Raw genomic sequence first — 15,092 nt, 5'->3', positions numbered from 1 at the left:
TTGGTGTTGGGATAGCCATTCAGCTCGAACTTGAAAATCCTTGCAGTTGAGCTCTGCAATGCATATTGAGAAAAATTAAATTCACAGTCCACAAATGGAATTTACAATATATAAAGAGTCAATGAACATATATTTTCCAAAAAGAAAAAAAACATGAGTACATGGAGTACATATTTTCACAGTTAAGCATATTCATATTACTAGGAATACATTCACAGCATTAAAACATATTGTATAGTATGTCAATTACAAGCCTTATACTTCAATTTTTTCATTTAAAAAAAAAAATTACTAGACACTTAAAATTTTTTAGATGTTTTTTAATCAGATTGAGGTACCAACAGTGTAATTGCAATTGGATGTCAACGGTTTAGGCATTAGAAGGTAGTTTTGCAACCAAATGCATTTTTTTTAAATGCAAAGTTAATTTCATGTTGTACATCAATTGACATTTTTTTTAATTAGATTTAAATACAAAGTTAATGTGAGACAGTACATCATTGATATTTTTAAGCAAACAGTAATTTGTATATTAATTATCCAATTACTCTATAGGGATATATATAGATGCAGTCACAGTCCACAAATATTGCATATCATGATAAATCTAACTTTTAGAGTTAGGTTCTCTAAGTTATAATGTTTTTATTACTTGGCACAATATATGTTATACACAAAAAAAAAGGGTTGCTTAATATATGTTATTAAATTTTACGGGGTGTTTGGTTGGAAGGAAGGAATTAGGGGGGAAAATAATTGTAATTCAGTAGGAAAAGAATAAGGTTGTAATAAAGTAGGAATTCAAATTACGTTGTTTGGTAGGGAGAAATAGAATTATTGGAACTAAGAAGGAAATAAGTAGTATAAAGACTAAAATACTCTTGTGTAATAATAATAGTAATAACAACCAAGGATAGTAATGTCATTTCATATGTTTTTCCTTTCTCAAATTCATTGAATTGCAATTCCATCCAACCAAACAATGTAATTGAGACATCCACTGAATTGCAATTCAACTACAACTAAATTACAGTGAACCAAACGTTCTGTAAATAGTTGAATATGCAGTTCATTTTATTTATTCTCCAATATGTTAAATCATATTAATATTAGTTTGACATATTTGTATATAATAGCTATAGCGATTTATATATATATATATATATATATATATATATATAGAGAGAGAGAGAGAGAGAGAGAGAGAGAGGAGTAAAACATTGGTATCAATATTGCAAAAGTAATTTAAAATAATGGTAATGAAATTTAAACATTACTAACATAAGAATATATTATGAGTTAATAATTTGTTATAAAAAGTTATGAAAGGAGTGACCAAGTGTATGTAACATGATTCTTATACTTGAAGGTTATGAGTTTGATTCTTGATCGAGCCTGTTGCACGAGATCTTTCTAATGTAGAGTGTGTTTGGTTCGCACATGAGAATCGGAATCGGAATGAGTATCAAATACTTCGTAATGATAATGGGTTTTGATGAAAATATTTAACATGTTTGGTAATAGGGTGGAATGAGAATTGTTACTAATAGTAGTGCTTGAGAATGAATAAGGGAATGAAGTCCTTATTCTATTTGGGTATGAGTTTTTCAATTGATGGGGTATTCGAAACCCATAGTAATATCTAAAAACCTATTAACCAAACAATAACAATCACTTTCATACCCATTCTTATGGACAAAACCCATCAACCAAACACATCCTATAGTGTACACTTGGATTTTCCTCGTCATCCAAAAAAATATCTTCATCAAGATCGTTCGAAATTATATTAAGCTAATAAAATGGTAAATTATGAAAGTGACATTGTATGCAGACCCTTGTACCTAACATCAAATATTCATATTATATGTTTTATTTAATAATAATAATAATAATAATAATAATAATAATAATAATAATAGAATTGAAGTACAAGAATATTCTGCTTGCAGTACAATTATATTCCTTTTCTTTTCTGCTTAAAGAACCCAAAAATATCCATTTTAAATGAAATTTAATACTCCGTAATAAGGAGCATAATATAACCAAAATATCTTAGGGTGTCTTTGGTTCATATATGTGTTTACACACCAAGAATGATAATCAAAATCATAGTTACTGTTTGATTGATAACTTGTTAAAATATAACTATGAAATTTGATTACACCTTTTATTCAAAATTTCATTCCCTAATTAAAAACGGGTATCATTTCATGTTATTGGTAATCTGATTTTTTAAGTTTGAATTTCATTATATTATGATCAATTGCCTTAATTTTGTTGATAGAATATCTAAACTAGAGAGATAAGGGAGAAAAGTAGAATAATCTCTTATTCATCATTTTTCATTGTAAAATGATATATATACAAGATACAATAAAGACTTACCACTAGTACAAAATTGAGAATAGAAGCACCACTTTACGTGTCACCTTTATAGTGAAGGTGTTGTGGAAACAAAATGGTACAATTTTTCGCGACTCCAACTAGGAGCGGGTGTCTCAAAGCTAGGAAAATCATCCTACACAAATGATGTCCTAGGAATGATATTTCAAATTTCAAGAAGCATTTAATGATTGGTACCTTTTGTCTGCACTACAGGACAAAAAGGTTGGTTGCTTTTTGAAGCCAACGGTTACACAGTACAGCCGCATTTAAGTCTCCCTACCCAGCGGACAATACACATTGGTTAATAGGTTTTGAAATTTCATCTCCTTCCAACGGATGGATTTCTCACACCTATAAATACCTCGGTTCATCACTTAAAGAAGGTGCTAGTTTTCATCACTCTATTGCTATCAAAAAGCTTTTAAACTCTCTCAAGCTACAAGCTATTATCAAAACCAGTGTGTTTGTTAAGACTCTTTTAAAGATCATCTAGCTTTCAAAGTCTTCACAACATCAATAAATCTTGCACTGTTTATACGAAGATCAAGCATCATCAAGACAAGATTTCAAGTTGGAGATACCATTAATCATTTCCAACACTCAACTCTGTAGAAGTTGATAGAGGCGGAGGAGGTACCATAACTATGTCGTTGTTATGTTGGTCAACCCACATGCAGCAGCTTAGGGTGCTGATGCTGATCAGATGATCCTGAAACCAAAAGCTCAACTCAACTCAGAAGAGAAAACGCGAGCAAATCTTGACAACATTGCATGAGACATTTTGTTTAAGTCTCTGGATGAATCGTTGTTTCCGAGAGTAAGGAAATGCACGACTGCCAAGGAAATTTGGGATACGCTCATGAATCTGGGTGAAGGCGATGAACAGGAAAAGAAAAATAAGCTCATTATGGCCATGAAGCGATTTGGAGACTTAAAGATGAATCCAAATGAAATAAGTAAGATGGAGTTTCGGTTTATGAAACTACTGGGTGAAATTTCAGATCTAGGGAAGGAGCCAACCCGAAAAGCGATCAACCTAAAGATCCTTCGTGGACTTCCAAAATCATGGGAAATGAAGGTAACAACTATGAGAGACCATCGAGATTTGAAGACTGTTCAGACTACAAAAATTTTGAGTGACTTAAGAGCATACAAGTTTGAACACGAACCCAAAAGTACTGATGAGCCAGAAACAAGGAATATTCTAACCCTTCTGAATTTTTAACTGATGAACTATTTGCTTTGTTTGTGAGAAAATTTAAAAGGTTTATGAGAAAGAACAACTTCCAAGAGTTCCATGCATCGCCAAATTCCTCGAACTGAAAGTACACCGAGAGATCATCTCACGTAAAGAAACAAGAACCAGAGGAGGCTCAAGTGCTGTGTTATAATTGTAGAAAGGCGGGACATTTCAAGGCAAACTATCCTCATCCAATGGTCCGCAAACATTAGGACCAAAAACCTAGCACAAGTTCTCCCAACGATAGAAAAGACCTCGGCGAATCAAGCAGAAGGAATGTGAAACACGAAACCAATAAGTCAAGAAATGATAGAAGACGTAAAGAAATGGTTGTCAATGAAACCAATGAAGTGGTTGAACCAGAACTGAGTACGTCAAGCTCAAGCTCAGAAAGCGATAATTCTGAAGACGAAAAAGGACTTCTATGTCTATTCATCCAGGAAGAAAGTGACGACAACTTATGTCTGATGGCGAAAGATGACGAGGTAGTTTTTCAATCCTCTTCATCTACCCAAGTTGAATCTTGTTCAGAAAGTGAGGAAACTTGCGTTGATACGGATATGAAACTGATGGGGGACTTCAAGTTTGTGAAAAACACATAGTCTAAAATAAAGGAAGAGAACTCTCGACTCATGGTCAAATGTGAAGAGCTTAGAAACGTTAAACTCAAGACTATTGAGCTAGCAATCACCATTGACCAGTTCGAAAAACAAGTTCGTGTCCTTAAAGAGTAGTGTACATCAAGGGAGATAAGGGAGCAAAATCTGTGTGCGGTCATCGCATTGTTTACTAATTCATCTTAAATAATAGATCAAATGGTGAATGATCAAAGACCACCAGGGGAAAGAGTCGGACTTGGCTATGACCCAAGCTCTCCTTCACATATTCTGTTGACCAAACCCACGGATCCTTCTAATAGTGGAGGTTTAAAATCTATGTTCGTTAAAGGTCCAACCCAGCTACACGAGCCAATGATGCAGATTGATAAGGGTAAAGCACCACAAACAACAAGCCATTCTAAAGGAGGATATCTCCCATAGTGCAGTCCAAGGTCTCGAGTATACCTCAAGTATCTCATAACCTTCACTATTGCCTTCCAATGCGTGGTGTGACACCCCGAAATCCAAATTCGATTAAGGGATTGATTAATTAATTAACCCTATTTCAATTTGTAATCTAATTCTTTAAAATCCTGAAAATTCAATAGTCGGGGACTAGTAATTGACTAGTCAACCCCAAAGTCAAAGTTGTACCTTGAGCTTTAAAAGGGGTTCCCTTGTTTCCTTACACTTCCTTATGTTAGTAAGAGGTATTCTTGACCTTTCACTTGGTGTTAGTATTGTAAGCTAACCTAGTAGACCACCCTCATTTCTTTCCTTACACTTTCTAAATTCTAGCTCCACCTTCTCTCTAAAAAGGTAGATAGCTTTTCTTCCAAGCCAAGTTGAAGCCTTGCCAAAACTTCAAGAGTTGCCTCCAAGATTCAACCTTTCATACATTTGGGCATCTAGGAGGGTAAGATCTAAGTTCATCTTGTGCTTTTAGTATTTTCTAAGGTGTCTTTTCTTAAAGATAGGATCTTTATGATCTTTTGGTGTGTTCTTGAAGTGGGTTTGGAAGGTGAGCTTTTTTCGGTGGGCGTCCTTATTCCAGCGAGTGCCCGGCGGGCAGGCGTCTGCCCGCTGGAATCACGGGCAGTTCACCGCGGGTAGGTGGTGGGTGTTCATCCCCCCACCTACTCCCTATTGGTACGAAGGTAATTGTCCGGTTCAAGGTTGGTTCGTTCGTGGAACCCAAAACCATGTCCAAACACATTCTAACACGTAACAACAACATCACGGATTTAATTAACGAAGATCAAACCAAGAATCATTCCAATTACGTTCTAACATGATTCCTAAACATGCCAAGACTTGACATCAACCACATAACGGTTCAGGAGCATCTGGAACCTCAAGAATATCAAGAAATCTATATGCAAAGCCCTAAAGACAAGTCATAGGCTAGACTTAACACCCGATCATGCATAAACCCTCCCAAGAATACCAAGAACATCACAACAATGAGATTCACGATATAAACCCTAGGGACAAGCTCTAGACATAATCAAATACAAGATTACACATATAATCAATCACAACATCAGGATCATCAATATTATCAATTAAACACAACATAAACCCTAGTCAAAGCTCTATCACGACTCAATCACAGAATCACACATACAATTATCAAATGAGCCAATAATCAAGATATATAAAGGAAAATAGGTTTTGTAAGACATGGGTTACCTCTTAGCCCTAATCAATATCCTTGGCTACTAAGGTTCTTCTCTAACATTCTCCTCTAATTAATCTTCCTAGGTTCGGCGGTGGGGAATTCCTTTGCTAGGTTTCCTCGGGGAATGTCTTGCGTGGTAGAATTAATTGTGATAGGGTTTCTGGATGCTTTCTAATTCCCTATATATAGATTCAGGAGTCCTAATAGAATCTAAATAGTAAATGCCTACTTTCCCTATTTCTAACAGAATTAAAGACTTGATTAAGGATAAGGGTCCATGATCTATTGTGACCACACTAGTTAATTAATGGGAATTCTAGTCCAATTAAATCCTTTTTAATTATATGTTAACGGAATTAATTCCATGATTAGTCCGGATTCGGAGGCCGTAACACGGGGTGTTACACTCGCGTTGCCTGTAACCCTTGATTACAAGCCTAGCTTTATACTTCTCAATGGAACCGTCTGGTTTCATCTTTCTTTTAAAGACCCACTTGGATCCTAAGGGTTTACTACCTGGAGGAAGATCAACAAGTTCCCAAGTGTGATTTTGTAGAATAGAATCCACTTCAGTTTTAATAGCCTCTTTCCACATTGGTCCTTCCGTAGAAGTCACGGCTTCTACGTATGTTCAAGGCTCGTTTTCTATCAAACAAGATAGAACATCAGGTTCATTTTCTAATAGACAAGTTAGAGTACCCTAATCGTACTCCAACAAGTAAGTTAGAAAATCAGGACCAAATGATTTTTCAACTCTCGCCCGCTTACTGCGCCTTGGCTGGAGCTCGGGTTCTTTCTCAGATTCCCCACTATCCAAATTATCCATAGTTTCGTCAAATGTTCGTTTTGACGTACTCTGTCCCTCGCTGGACCTACAAGGAAATACATTTTCGAAGAAAGATGCATTCCTTGATTCTATTATTGTGTTCTTATGTATGCCCGGATTGTGGGACTCGTGTACTAAGAACCGATAAGCACTACTGATACAGTCCACCATCTTAGGACCTATCTTTAGTTTCTTAGGTGTTGGCACCAACACTTTGGCAAGACACCTCTACACTTTCAGGTACTAGTAGGAAGGTTTCTTACCATTCCACAGCTCATAAGGAGTCTTATCGAGCTTCTTGCGGGGTACCTTATTTAAAAGGTAATTACTTGTCAGAATTGCCTCACCCCACGTACTGATTGTAGTATATTTGCAAACAAATAATACCCAGAGTATCGGGTAATCAATCCACATGGAAGTGGTTGTATTAAGCACTAGTTACTAAATTATTCTTTGAAGCTAATCCTAACGATTGGCTGGGATGGTTGCATAAAATAAATAAATAAAATAAAACAATGATTCAGGGTAATGAAAACAATAGAGAGAGACTGAGATCCCTGGGATTCATGTGTTTAATCCCCTAGTGCCTAGCCTAATGTAATATTAAATCTGGGTTCATACGGGTGTGAGAATGCAAGGTGGTATAGAGCTACTCTCGTAGTCACTAACACTGGTGAATTTCCACTCTCGTGGCTTAAACACCCAATAAAACAAGATCAAGCATCATAAATTCTTAACTACTACCATCTCTCGATGTGCAATAATCGAGAATTAAACTGCCTAAATAAATTACCCTTTCTCAAGGTGCAACAATTATGTGCAATTATGTGTGCCCCCCAACTCTCGTTGTGACACAAAGAAAGCAAACGAAGCAAGAAACTATGACCACTAATTACAAGCATCAAACAATAAAATCACAATTGCAACACAAGTATTAAACCCAAATAATAATATATTAAAGAATTTGAGAGCTCAGGCACATAGGTTCATAAACACTTTTACCCAAGAATCTCTAATGGAATTTAGCCAAGCATGGCTAAATTATACATAGAAGATAATAATAAATACAAATTATTGAAAGAGTACAAGAATGAACCAGACGATTCTCTCAAATCTCCCTAGTCTTCTTCTTGCTTCCCAAGATAACTTGTGGCTCTTGATTTCTCTTCTTCTTGTCTCCAAAAATCTCTGAATGAATATTAGGGTTGAGGAAGGTGGGATTTTATAGTTGGAACCAAACCCGGAGAGAGTAGGAATCCCCCTAGGGTTGAGGGAAGATGAACTTTTAATAGTGGGAGCCCAATAGGGATAAAATAGGAAGTTTCCACAACTTAAATTCTCGCCCAGGACATAGGTTCGACTTTCAAGCTTATTTTGACTATTTTCCCGTCTGATTTGGACTTTGATGTCTTGATAAGAGTTGTAGCCCTTCGAGTCTTCTTTCCAATGGCGCAAGAATCACCTCAATCAGACATTCCTAGGATGAGATATAGTCCAAAAGTCGAACTGTCGCCAATCTGTGCGAGAACTTTTATGGATGAAACTTCACTGAAAATTTTCGACGCGTCGAGTCTGGATCTCGATGCGTCGAATTTGGCGCTGCATACCAGATTGTAGCCCTTCGAGTCTTATTTCTAATGGCGTAAGAATCATCTCAATCGGACATTCCTAGCATGAGATATGATCAAAATACTAAGCTGTCGCCGAATTCAGCGGGAATTACAACTCTTTGCTCTTTTGCTCCACTTTTCCTTTGTTTGATTCTTGTGATCAAATCCATTGAAAGCACCATTCTTTGGCTCCCTTTTGAAGTATTTAAGCCACCTCCTTAGCCTCATATTAACTTTATTTTGGCTCCAAACTTGTCCTAGAACTTCCCTTGCTTTTGCAATTGATCTACAATGGTTCCAAAACACTAACAAACACCGCAAAACATTCAAAACACGTGTGAACCATGACAAAATAATAAAATAAAGGATTATGCAATTAAATCACCAAAATCATGACCCTAAGCCTAACAAATATAGATAAATCAATACTATAAATGTGCACAATTAGGCTCACATCACATACTTTGAGGTAGGCCCGAACTTATAAGCATCACATTCATCATATCTTTGAATGTACGATTCTTTCGTTTGACAACACCGTTCGATTGAGGTGGGTAAGGTTCCGTACGCTCGTGTATGATACCTATACTTGCACAAAAGTCACCAATAGGTTCTTCGTACTCACCACCTCTATCGCTTCTAACCTTCTTAATCTTACGATTAAGTTGGTTTTCAACTTCATTCTTATAAAGAATGAATTTTTCCAAGGCTTCGTCTTTGCTCTTTAGCAAATACACAGAGCAATAACGTGTGCTATCGTTGATAAATGTAATAAAATATTTATTACCACCTCTCGTTTGTATCGATCTAAAATCGCACAAATCACCATGGATTAATTCTAGTGGTTCAGTTTCCCTTTCAACCGATTCGAAAGGTACTTTGGTTAGTTTTGCCTCAACACAAATTTCACATTTGTTATTTGTGTTAATTTGGAAATTAGGAATATGGTGCATGTTAATTAATCTACATATAGAATTAAAATTAACATGACCTAGTCTACCATGCCACAGACTGGAAGACTCAAGCAAGTAAACAGAATTAACTTTGCTTTTATTCACGACAATAGGCATTACATTGAGCTTAAAAAGCCCATCAGTTACATAACCTTTGCCTACAAACATTCCTAACTTAGACAAAACAACCTTGTCTGACTCAGACACCATGCGGAACCCATGCTTTTTCAGTAGCGAGCCAGACACAAGATTCTTCCTCAGCTCTGGAACATACAACACGTTGTTCAACGGCCTCAAAGGTGTTGAACATCTCTTGGTTGCAACCTAGATGCCTGGTTTCACCAGTATCGATAAACCACTCTCGTGGGTTAGAGTCTACGAGGTTCACCTCGGTCACCATAGCCGAAAGGCTAATCTCGACCTCCTTCTGATTGCTTTCTCCAACAACGTTGGCTTCAGAACTCTTGTTCTTCTTCCTTGGAGCCTTGCATTCAGATAACTTGTGGCCAGACTTGCCACAATTAAAGCATTTACCATGAAACTTTTTCTTGGTAATGTCTCCATTCGGACCTAGCTTTTGCTTGTCCTTCTTGTTCTTCTTGGAGCTTTTACCGTGCTCCACAACATCGGCCTTAGCGCCATCAATGACAGTACATCACCCGTCATTCTTCTTGTTCCCCTCCTCAATTCTGAGTCGCTGGATCAGGTCCTCTAGGTTCATCTCCTTTCGCTTATGCTTAAGGTAGTTCTTGAAGTCGTTCCACCCTGGAGGCAATAAGTGGATTACAGATCCCACTTGGAAGGCTTCACTCAGCACCATACCCTCGTCATCGATCTCATCGAAGATTAGTTGCAAAACTTCTACCTGACTTAGCACGGTATTGGAATCAACCATTTTGAAATCAAGAAATCGGCCAACTACAAATTTCTTTGTGCCGGCATCCTCGCTTCGGTATTTATGATCCAAGGCTTCCCATAGCGCTTTCGCTGTGCTAATCTTGCGATATACATCGTATAACGCATCACATAATCTGTTTAGGATGTCATTTCAGCAAAGGAAGTCCGAATCCTTCCAATAGCCAACCGACATCACGGATTGGGCATCTTGTTCCTTCAACTCCGGAACCTTCTCGGTCAAGAACCTTGCCAAGCCGAGAGTTGCCAGGTAGAACAACATCTTTTGTTGCCACCTGAAACAACAGCCACTAACTGGGATTTAATTCAAAATTTAAAAATTGGAATTAATCTAGAATTAATTCCGTAACAGTTGAATTAATCCTTCCAACAGTCAGTTGAACTGTACTGTATAGTCACGTACTGTACCGTTCCGGAATCATTGGACGTGAACCGCAGCAGAACGCACCTCGTTGTGTAGACTGTTAGACGTGAACCACAGCGCGAAACGTACTGGTAGACCAGGGCAGTACATACCACAACGCACCGCGCTGTGAACCGTACCGGTAAACCGAGTCGACGTGAACCGCAGTAGAACACACCACGTTGTGTAGACCGATAGACGTGAACCGCAGTGGAAATCTACCGGTAGACCAGGGCGGTACATACTGCAACGCACCGAGCCGTATGTACTGCGGTAGACCAAATCAATAGCTCGTTGGAAAAATAACTGCCAATTTCCGAACAACATTCCTGCCCGCAGGTGCCGGCGCACACGAACTTAGGCTTGAATCATGCCTTTTCGGTCTCATTTTGGGATTTAATTTGCACACTCCCCCTCCTGCGCGCAAGAGAGAGCCTCTATGCTATACAATTCAAGAAGCTTAAAAAGAGTTCTTGTATAAATAGTGGGGCACATGCACTTCCAAAACCAATGTGAGACAAAAGCTTCACATTTCCCTTCACTTTTGCAACTCAAATGGGTCTAATTTGAGTATCAATATCTTATTCACCCATTATCCATTTTGAGCATACAATATACCAATCTCTTCGTCTCACTACGAAGAATCCGAATCCACTTTGACCCGATCCAAATCGGAAGTGGTCCCCACTGGTAATTGTACCACAAAATAGCTACTTAAAATGCCATTTTATGCTATTTTTTTCCAACAATTATTTGTCTTGTTACTTGAATATTTTTAAGCGATATGATTTTTTTTTTCTTGTTACTTGACTGTTTTGTAGCATTGGTGTATAAATAAGCAATGGACAAAGAATGATATCAAAAGATAGATTATGTTATGAATATGAGGTTGGAGTAGAATCTTTTTTACAATTTGCTAAAAAAAAATATCGTTGATCCTAATTCAATATCATTCCCATGTGCAATATGTGGCAACCTAAGGAAGCAACCTCTTGATACAATAAGGGCACACTTGTACCGTAATGGAGTGGATGGAACGTATGTGTCATGGATATGGCACGGGGAGAAGGCTACATTAAACAACTCAATAGATGATACTGATCATCTTAAGGGAGAGGAACATAAGCTTGTTGATGAAAACCCTATAGATATGGTAAATGATGCTTATGATGAATACGTTAAGGATCCCAACAAATTTAGTAAATTACTTGAAGATGCAGAGAAACCGCTATACGCTGGATGTACTACGTTTACAAAACTATCAGCGGTAGTGAAGTTATATAACTTGAAGGTAAAATACAGTTGGAGCGACGCAAGTTTTACGGACCTTCTAGATTTGTTTGCAAAAATGCTTCCAACTGACAACGTATTGCCTTCTTCTTTATATGAGGCAAAGAGAAGCTTGGTTGCATTGGGAATGGACTATGAGAAAATACATGTGTGTCCCAATGACTGTATCTTATATTGGAAGGAGAATGCAAATTGTACTAATTGCCCTACTTGTGGAACTTCAAGGTGGAAGATAGGCAAGAATTCTAAGATATCCATAGGAGTTCCTGCAAAGGTATTATGGTACTTTCCACCTATACTAAGATTTCAAAGAATTTTTCGGAACAAGGATATATCTAAGGAGTTAACTTAGCCTATTGATAATAAAGTTTGTGATGGTTACTTGCGTCATCCAGCTGATGCACCTTGTTGGAGAACAGTAGATCATATGTGGCCAGAGTTTGCTGATGAGCCAAGAAATCTTTGATTGGCTTTATCTACAGACGGGATAAATCCCCATAGTGTAATGAATTCTACATATAGTTGTTGGCCAGTTATCATGATTACATACAATCTTCCTCCTTGGATGTGTATGAAGCGAAAATTCATGATGCTCACTTTGTTGATTTCTGGTCCTAAACAACCCGGGAATGACATTGACGTTTATTTGGCACCTTTGATTGACGATTTGAAAGCCTTGTGGGAAGAAGGTATAGAAGCATACTATGCATACCGACAAGAAAGATTCATCCTTAAAGCTGTTTTACTATGGACGATCAATGATTTCCCAACATATGGGAACTTATCAAGTTGCACTGTCAAAGGATATCATGCATGTCCTATCTGTGGTGAGAATACATATGCCAAGAGGTTGAAGCATAGTAAGAAAATGACATTCACAAGACATAGAAGATTTTTATGTAAAACGCATCCTTATCGAAGACAAAAGAAGGCATTTGATGGTAAGAAAGAATTCGACTTAGCACCAAAACCATTGAGTGGCTATGATGTTCTCAAAACAGTTGAGGGGATCAATTGTTGTTGGGAAAAAAATAGTGGCAAGCTAAATGCTAAAAGAAAAAATAGTGAATCATGTTGGAAAAAGAAATCAATTTTCTTTGAGCTTGAGTATTGGAAGCATTTGCATGTTTGGTATGTTCTTGATGTCATGCACATTGAGAAAAATGTGTGCGAAAGTATTATTGGCATATTACTTGACATCCCAGGAAAAACCAAAGGTGGTGATGCGATCCTGGTTGGCCCAATCTTCTCTTCACACTCTGACTAAAATAATATTTTAGAACAATTTATTAGGCTAGGTGAAATCTGATTAAAAGGTTTAATTTAGGTTGGGAAAAGGGAACATTTTTGGGTTTTGATAAGTCCTCGGCCACACCGGGTTATAAGGTGATACGTAGGATTTGAGACGACGCCACAAGTGAGGTTTCACACTTGATAAGTCAGGATCACCATGACTTGATCATGGTTGAACTCTCTCGAGTTCTAGAAAACACTCAGTTTCCTATCTCAAAAATACTCAACTCTATCTTTCATTATGCATGTAATGACCTTAAATAGCCATTAATTCATTATGCATGTAATGACCTTAAATAGCCATTAACAAGCAAATTACAACCACATGACTGAGATAATTATTAATAATAGGATAATCTAATCATAACCAACAAACTAAGATAAACATAAATTATAATATAATTCTAACAAACTAAATCTAAAACAATTTTAAGATAATCATCCTAATTAATTAATAAAACTAATTCTAAAATATTCTAACTTTCAATTATTGATTCTCGTGCCCACAACATTCCCTCCCTCTTTAGAGGGATTTGTCCTCGAATCCACGTTACAGGCACTGTTGAATGTTTCATGAGTCTTCGCGAAGAGACAACCGTGTTCTGATACCAAATGATGCGATCCTGGTTGGCCCTATCTTCTCTTCACAATCTGACTAAAATAATATTTTAGAACAATTTATTAGGCTAGGTGAAATCTGATTAAAAGGTTTAATTTAGGTTGGGAAAATGGCTAATTTTTGGGTTTTGATAAGTCCTCGGTCACACCGGGTTATAATAAGGTGATACGTAGGATTTGAGATGACGTCACAAGTGAGGTTTCACACTTGATAAGTCAGGATCACCATGACTTGATCATGGTTGAACTCTCTCGAGTTCTAGAAAACACTCAGTTTCCTATCTCAAAAATACTCAACTCTATCTTTCATTATGCATGTAATGACCTTAAATAGCCATTAATTCATTATGCATGTAATGACCTTAAATAGCCATTAACAAGCAAATTACAACCACATGACTGAGATAATTATTAATAATAAGATAATCTAATCCTAACCATCAAACTAGGATAAACATAAATTATAATATAATTCTAACAAACTAAATCTAAAACAATTTTAAGATAATCATCCAAATTAATTAATAAAACTAATTCTAAAATATTCTAACTTTCAATTATTGATTCTCGTGCCCACAACATTCTCTCCCTCTTTAGAGGGATTCGTCCTCGAATCCACGTTACAGGCACTGTTGAATGTTTCATGAGTCTTCGGCGAAGAGATAACCGTGTTCTGATACCAAATGATGTGATCTTGGTTGGCCCTATCTTCTCTTCACAATCTGACTAAAATAATATTTTAGAACAATTTATTAGGCTAGGTGAAATCTGATTAAAAGGTTTAATTTAGGTTGGGAAAATGGCTAATTTTTGGGTTTTGATAAGTGGGGTCACACCGGGTTATAAGGTGATACATAGGATTTGAGACGACGCCACAAGTGAGGTTTCACACTTGATAAGTTAGGATCACCATGACTTGATCATGGTTGAACTCTCTCGAGTTCTAGAAAACACTCAGTTTCCTATCTCAAAAATACTCAACTCTATCTTTCATTATGCATGTAATGACCTTAAAGAGCCATTAATTCATTATGCATGTAATGACCTTAAATAGCCATTAACAAGCAAATTACAACCACATGACTGAGATAATTATGAATAATAGGATAATCTAATCCTAACCAACAAACTAAGATAAACATAAATTATAATATAATTCTAACAAACTAAATCTATAACAATTTTAAGATAATCATCCTAATTAATTAATAAAACTAATTCTAAAATATTCTAACTTTCAATTATTGAACAGGTTACAATCATTCCCAGAAATTTT

General features: G+C 36.7%; 1 protein-coding gene across 1 annotated transcript; it reads left to right on the top strand.

The window, feature by feature from the left end:
- The first annotated feature begins 3,954 nt into the window (after positions 1 to 3,954).
- Positions 3,955 to 13,172, top strand: LOC109173401. Its single transcript, XM_019322629.1, has 3 exons — positions 3,955 to 4,211; positions 11,597 to 12,179; positions 12,483 to 13,172. Exons 1-3 carry the CDS (start codon positions 3,955 to 3,957, stop codon positions 13,170 to 13,172), a joined length of 1,530 nt encoding a protein of 509 aa, XP_019178174.1.
- The last annotated feature ends 1,920 nt before the right edge of the window (positions 13,173 to 15,092 follow it).

This window comes from Ipomoea nil, unplaced genomic scaffold (assembly GCF_001879475.1).
Source record: "Ipomoea nil cultivar Tokyo-kokei standard unplaced genomic scaffold, Asagao_1.1 scaffold0480, whole genome shotgun sequence".
Taxonomy (NCBI): Eukaryota; Viridiplantae; Streptophyta; class Magnoliopsida; order Solanales; family Convolvulaceae; genus Ipomoea; species Ipomoea nil.
The sequence above is the reverse complement of the archived record's forward strand: the minus strand, read 5'-3'. Positions and strand labels throughout refer to the sequence as shown.

Coding starts and splice junctions, on each gene's coding strand:
- LOC109173401 (XM_019322629.1), top strand. CDS start 3,955: ATGGTTGTCAATGAAACCAATGAAGTGGTTGAACCAGAACTGAGTACG. Junction 4,212..11,596: donor AAACTGATGGGGGACTTCAA/GTTTGTGAAAAA, acceptor TGGCAACCTAAG/GAAGCAACCTCTTGATACAA. Junction 12,180..12,482: donor CCATAGGAGTTCCTGCAAAG/GTATTATGGTAC, acceptor ATGTGTATGAAG/CGAAAATTCATGATGCTCAC.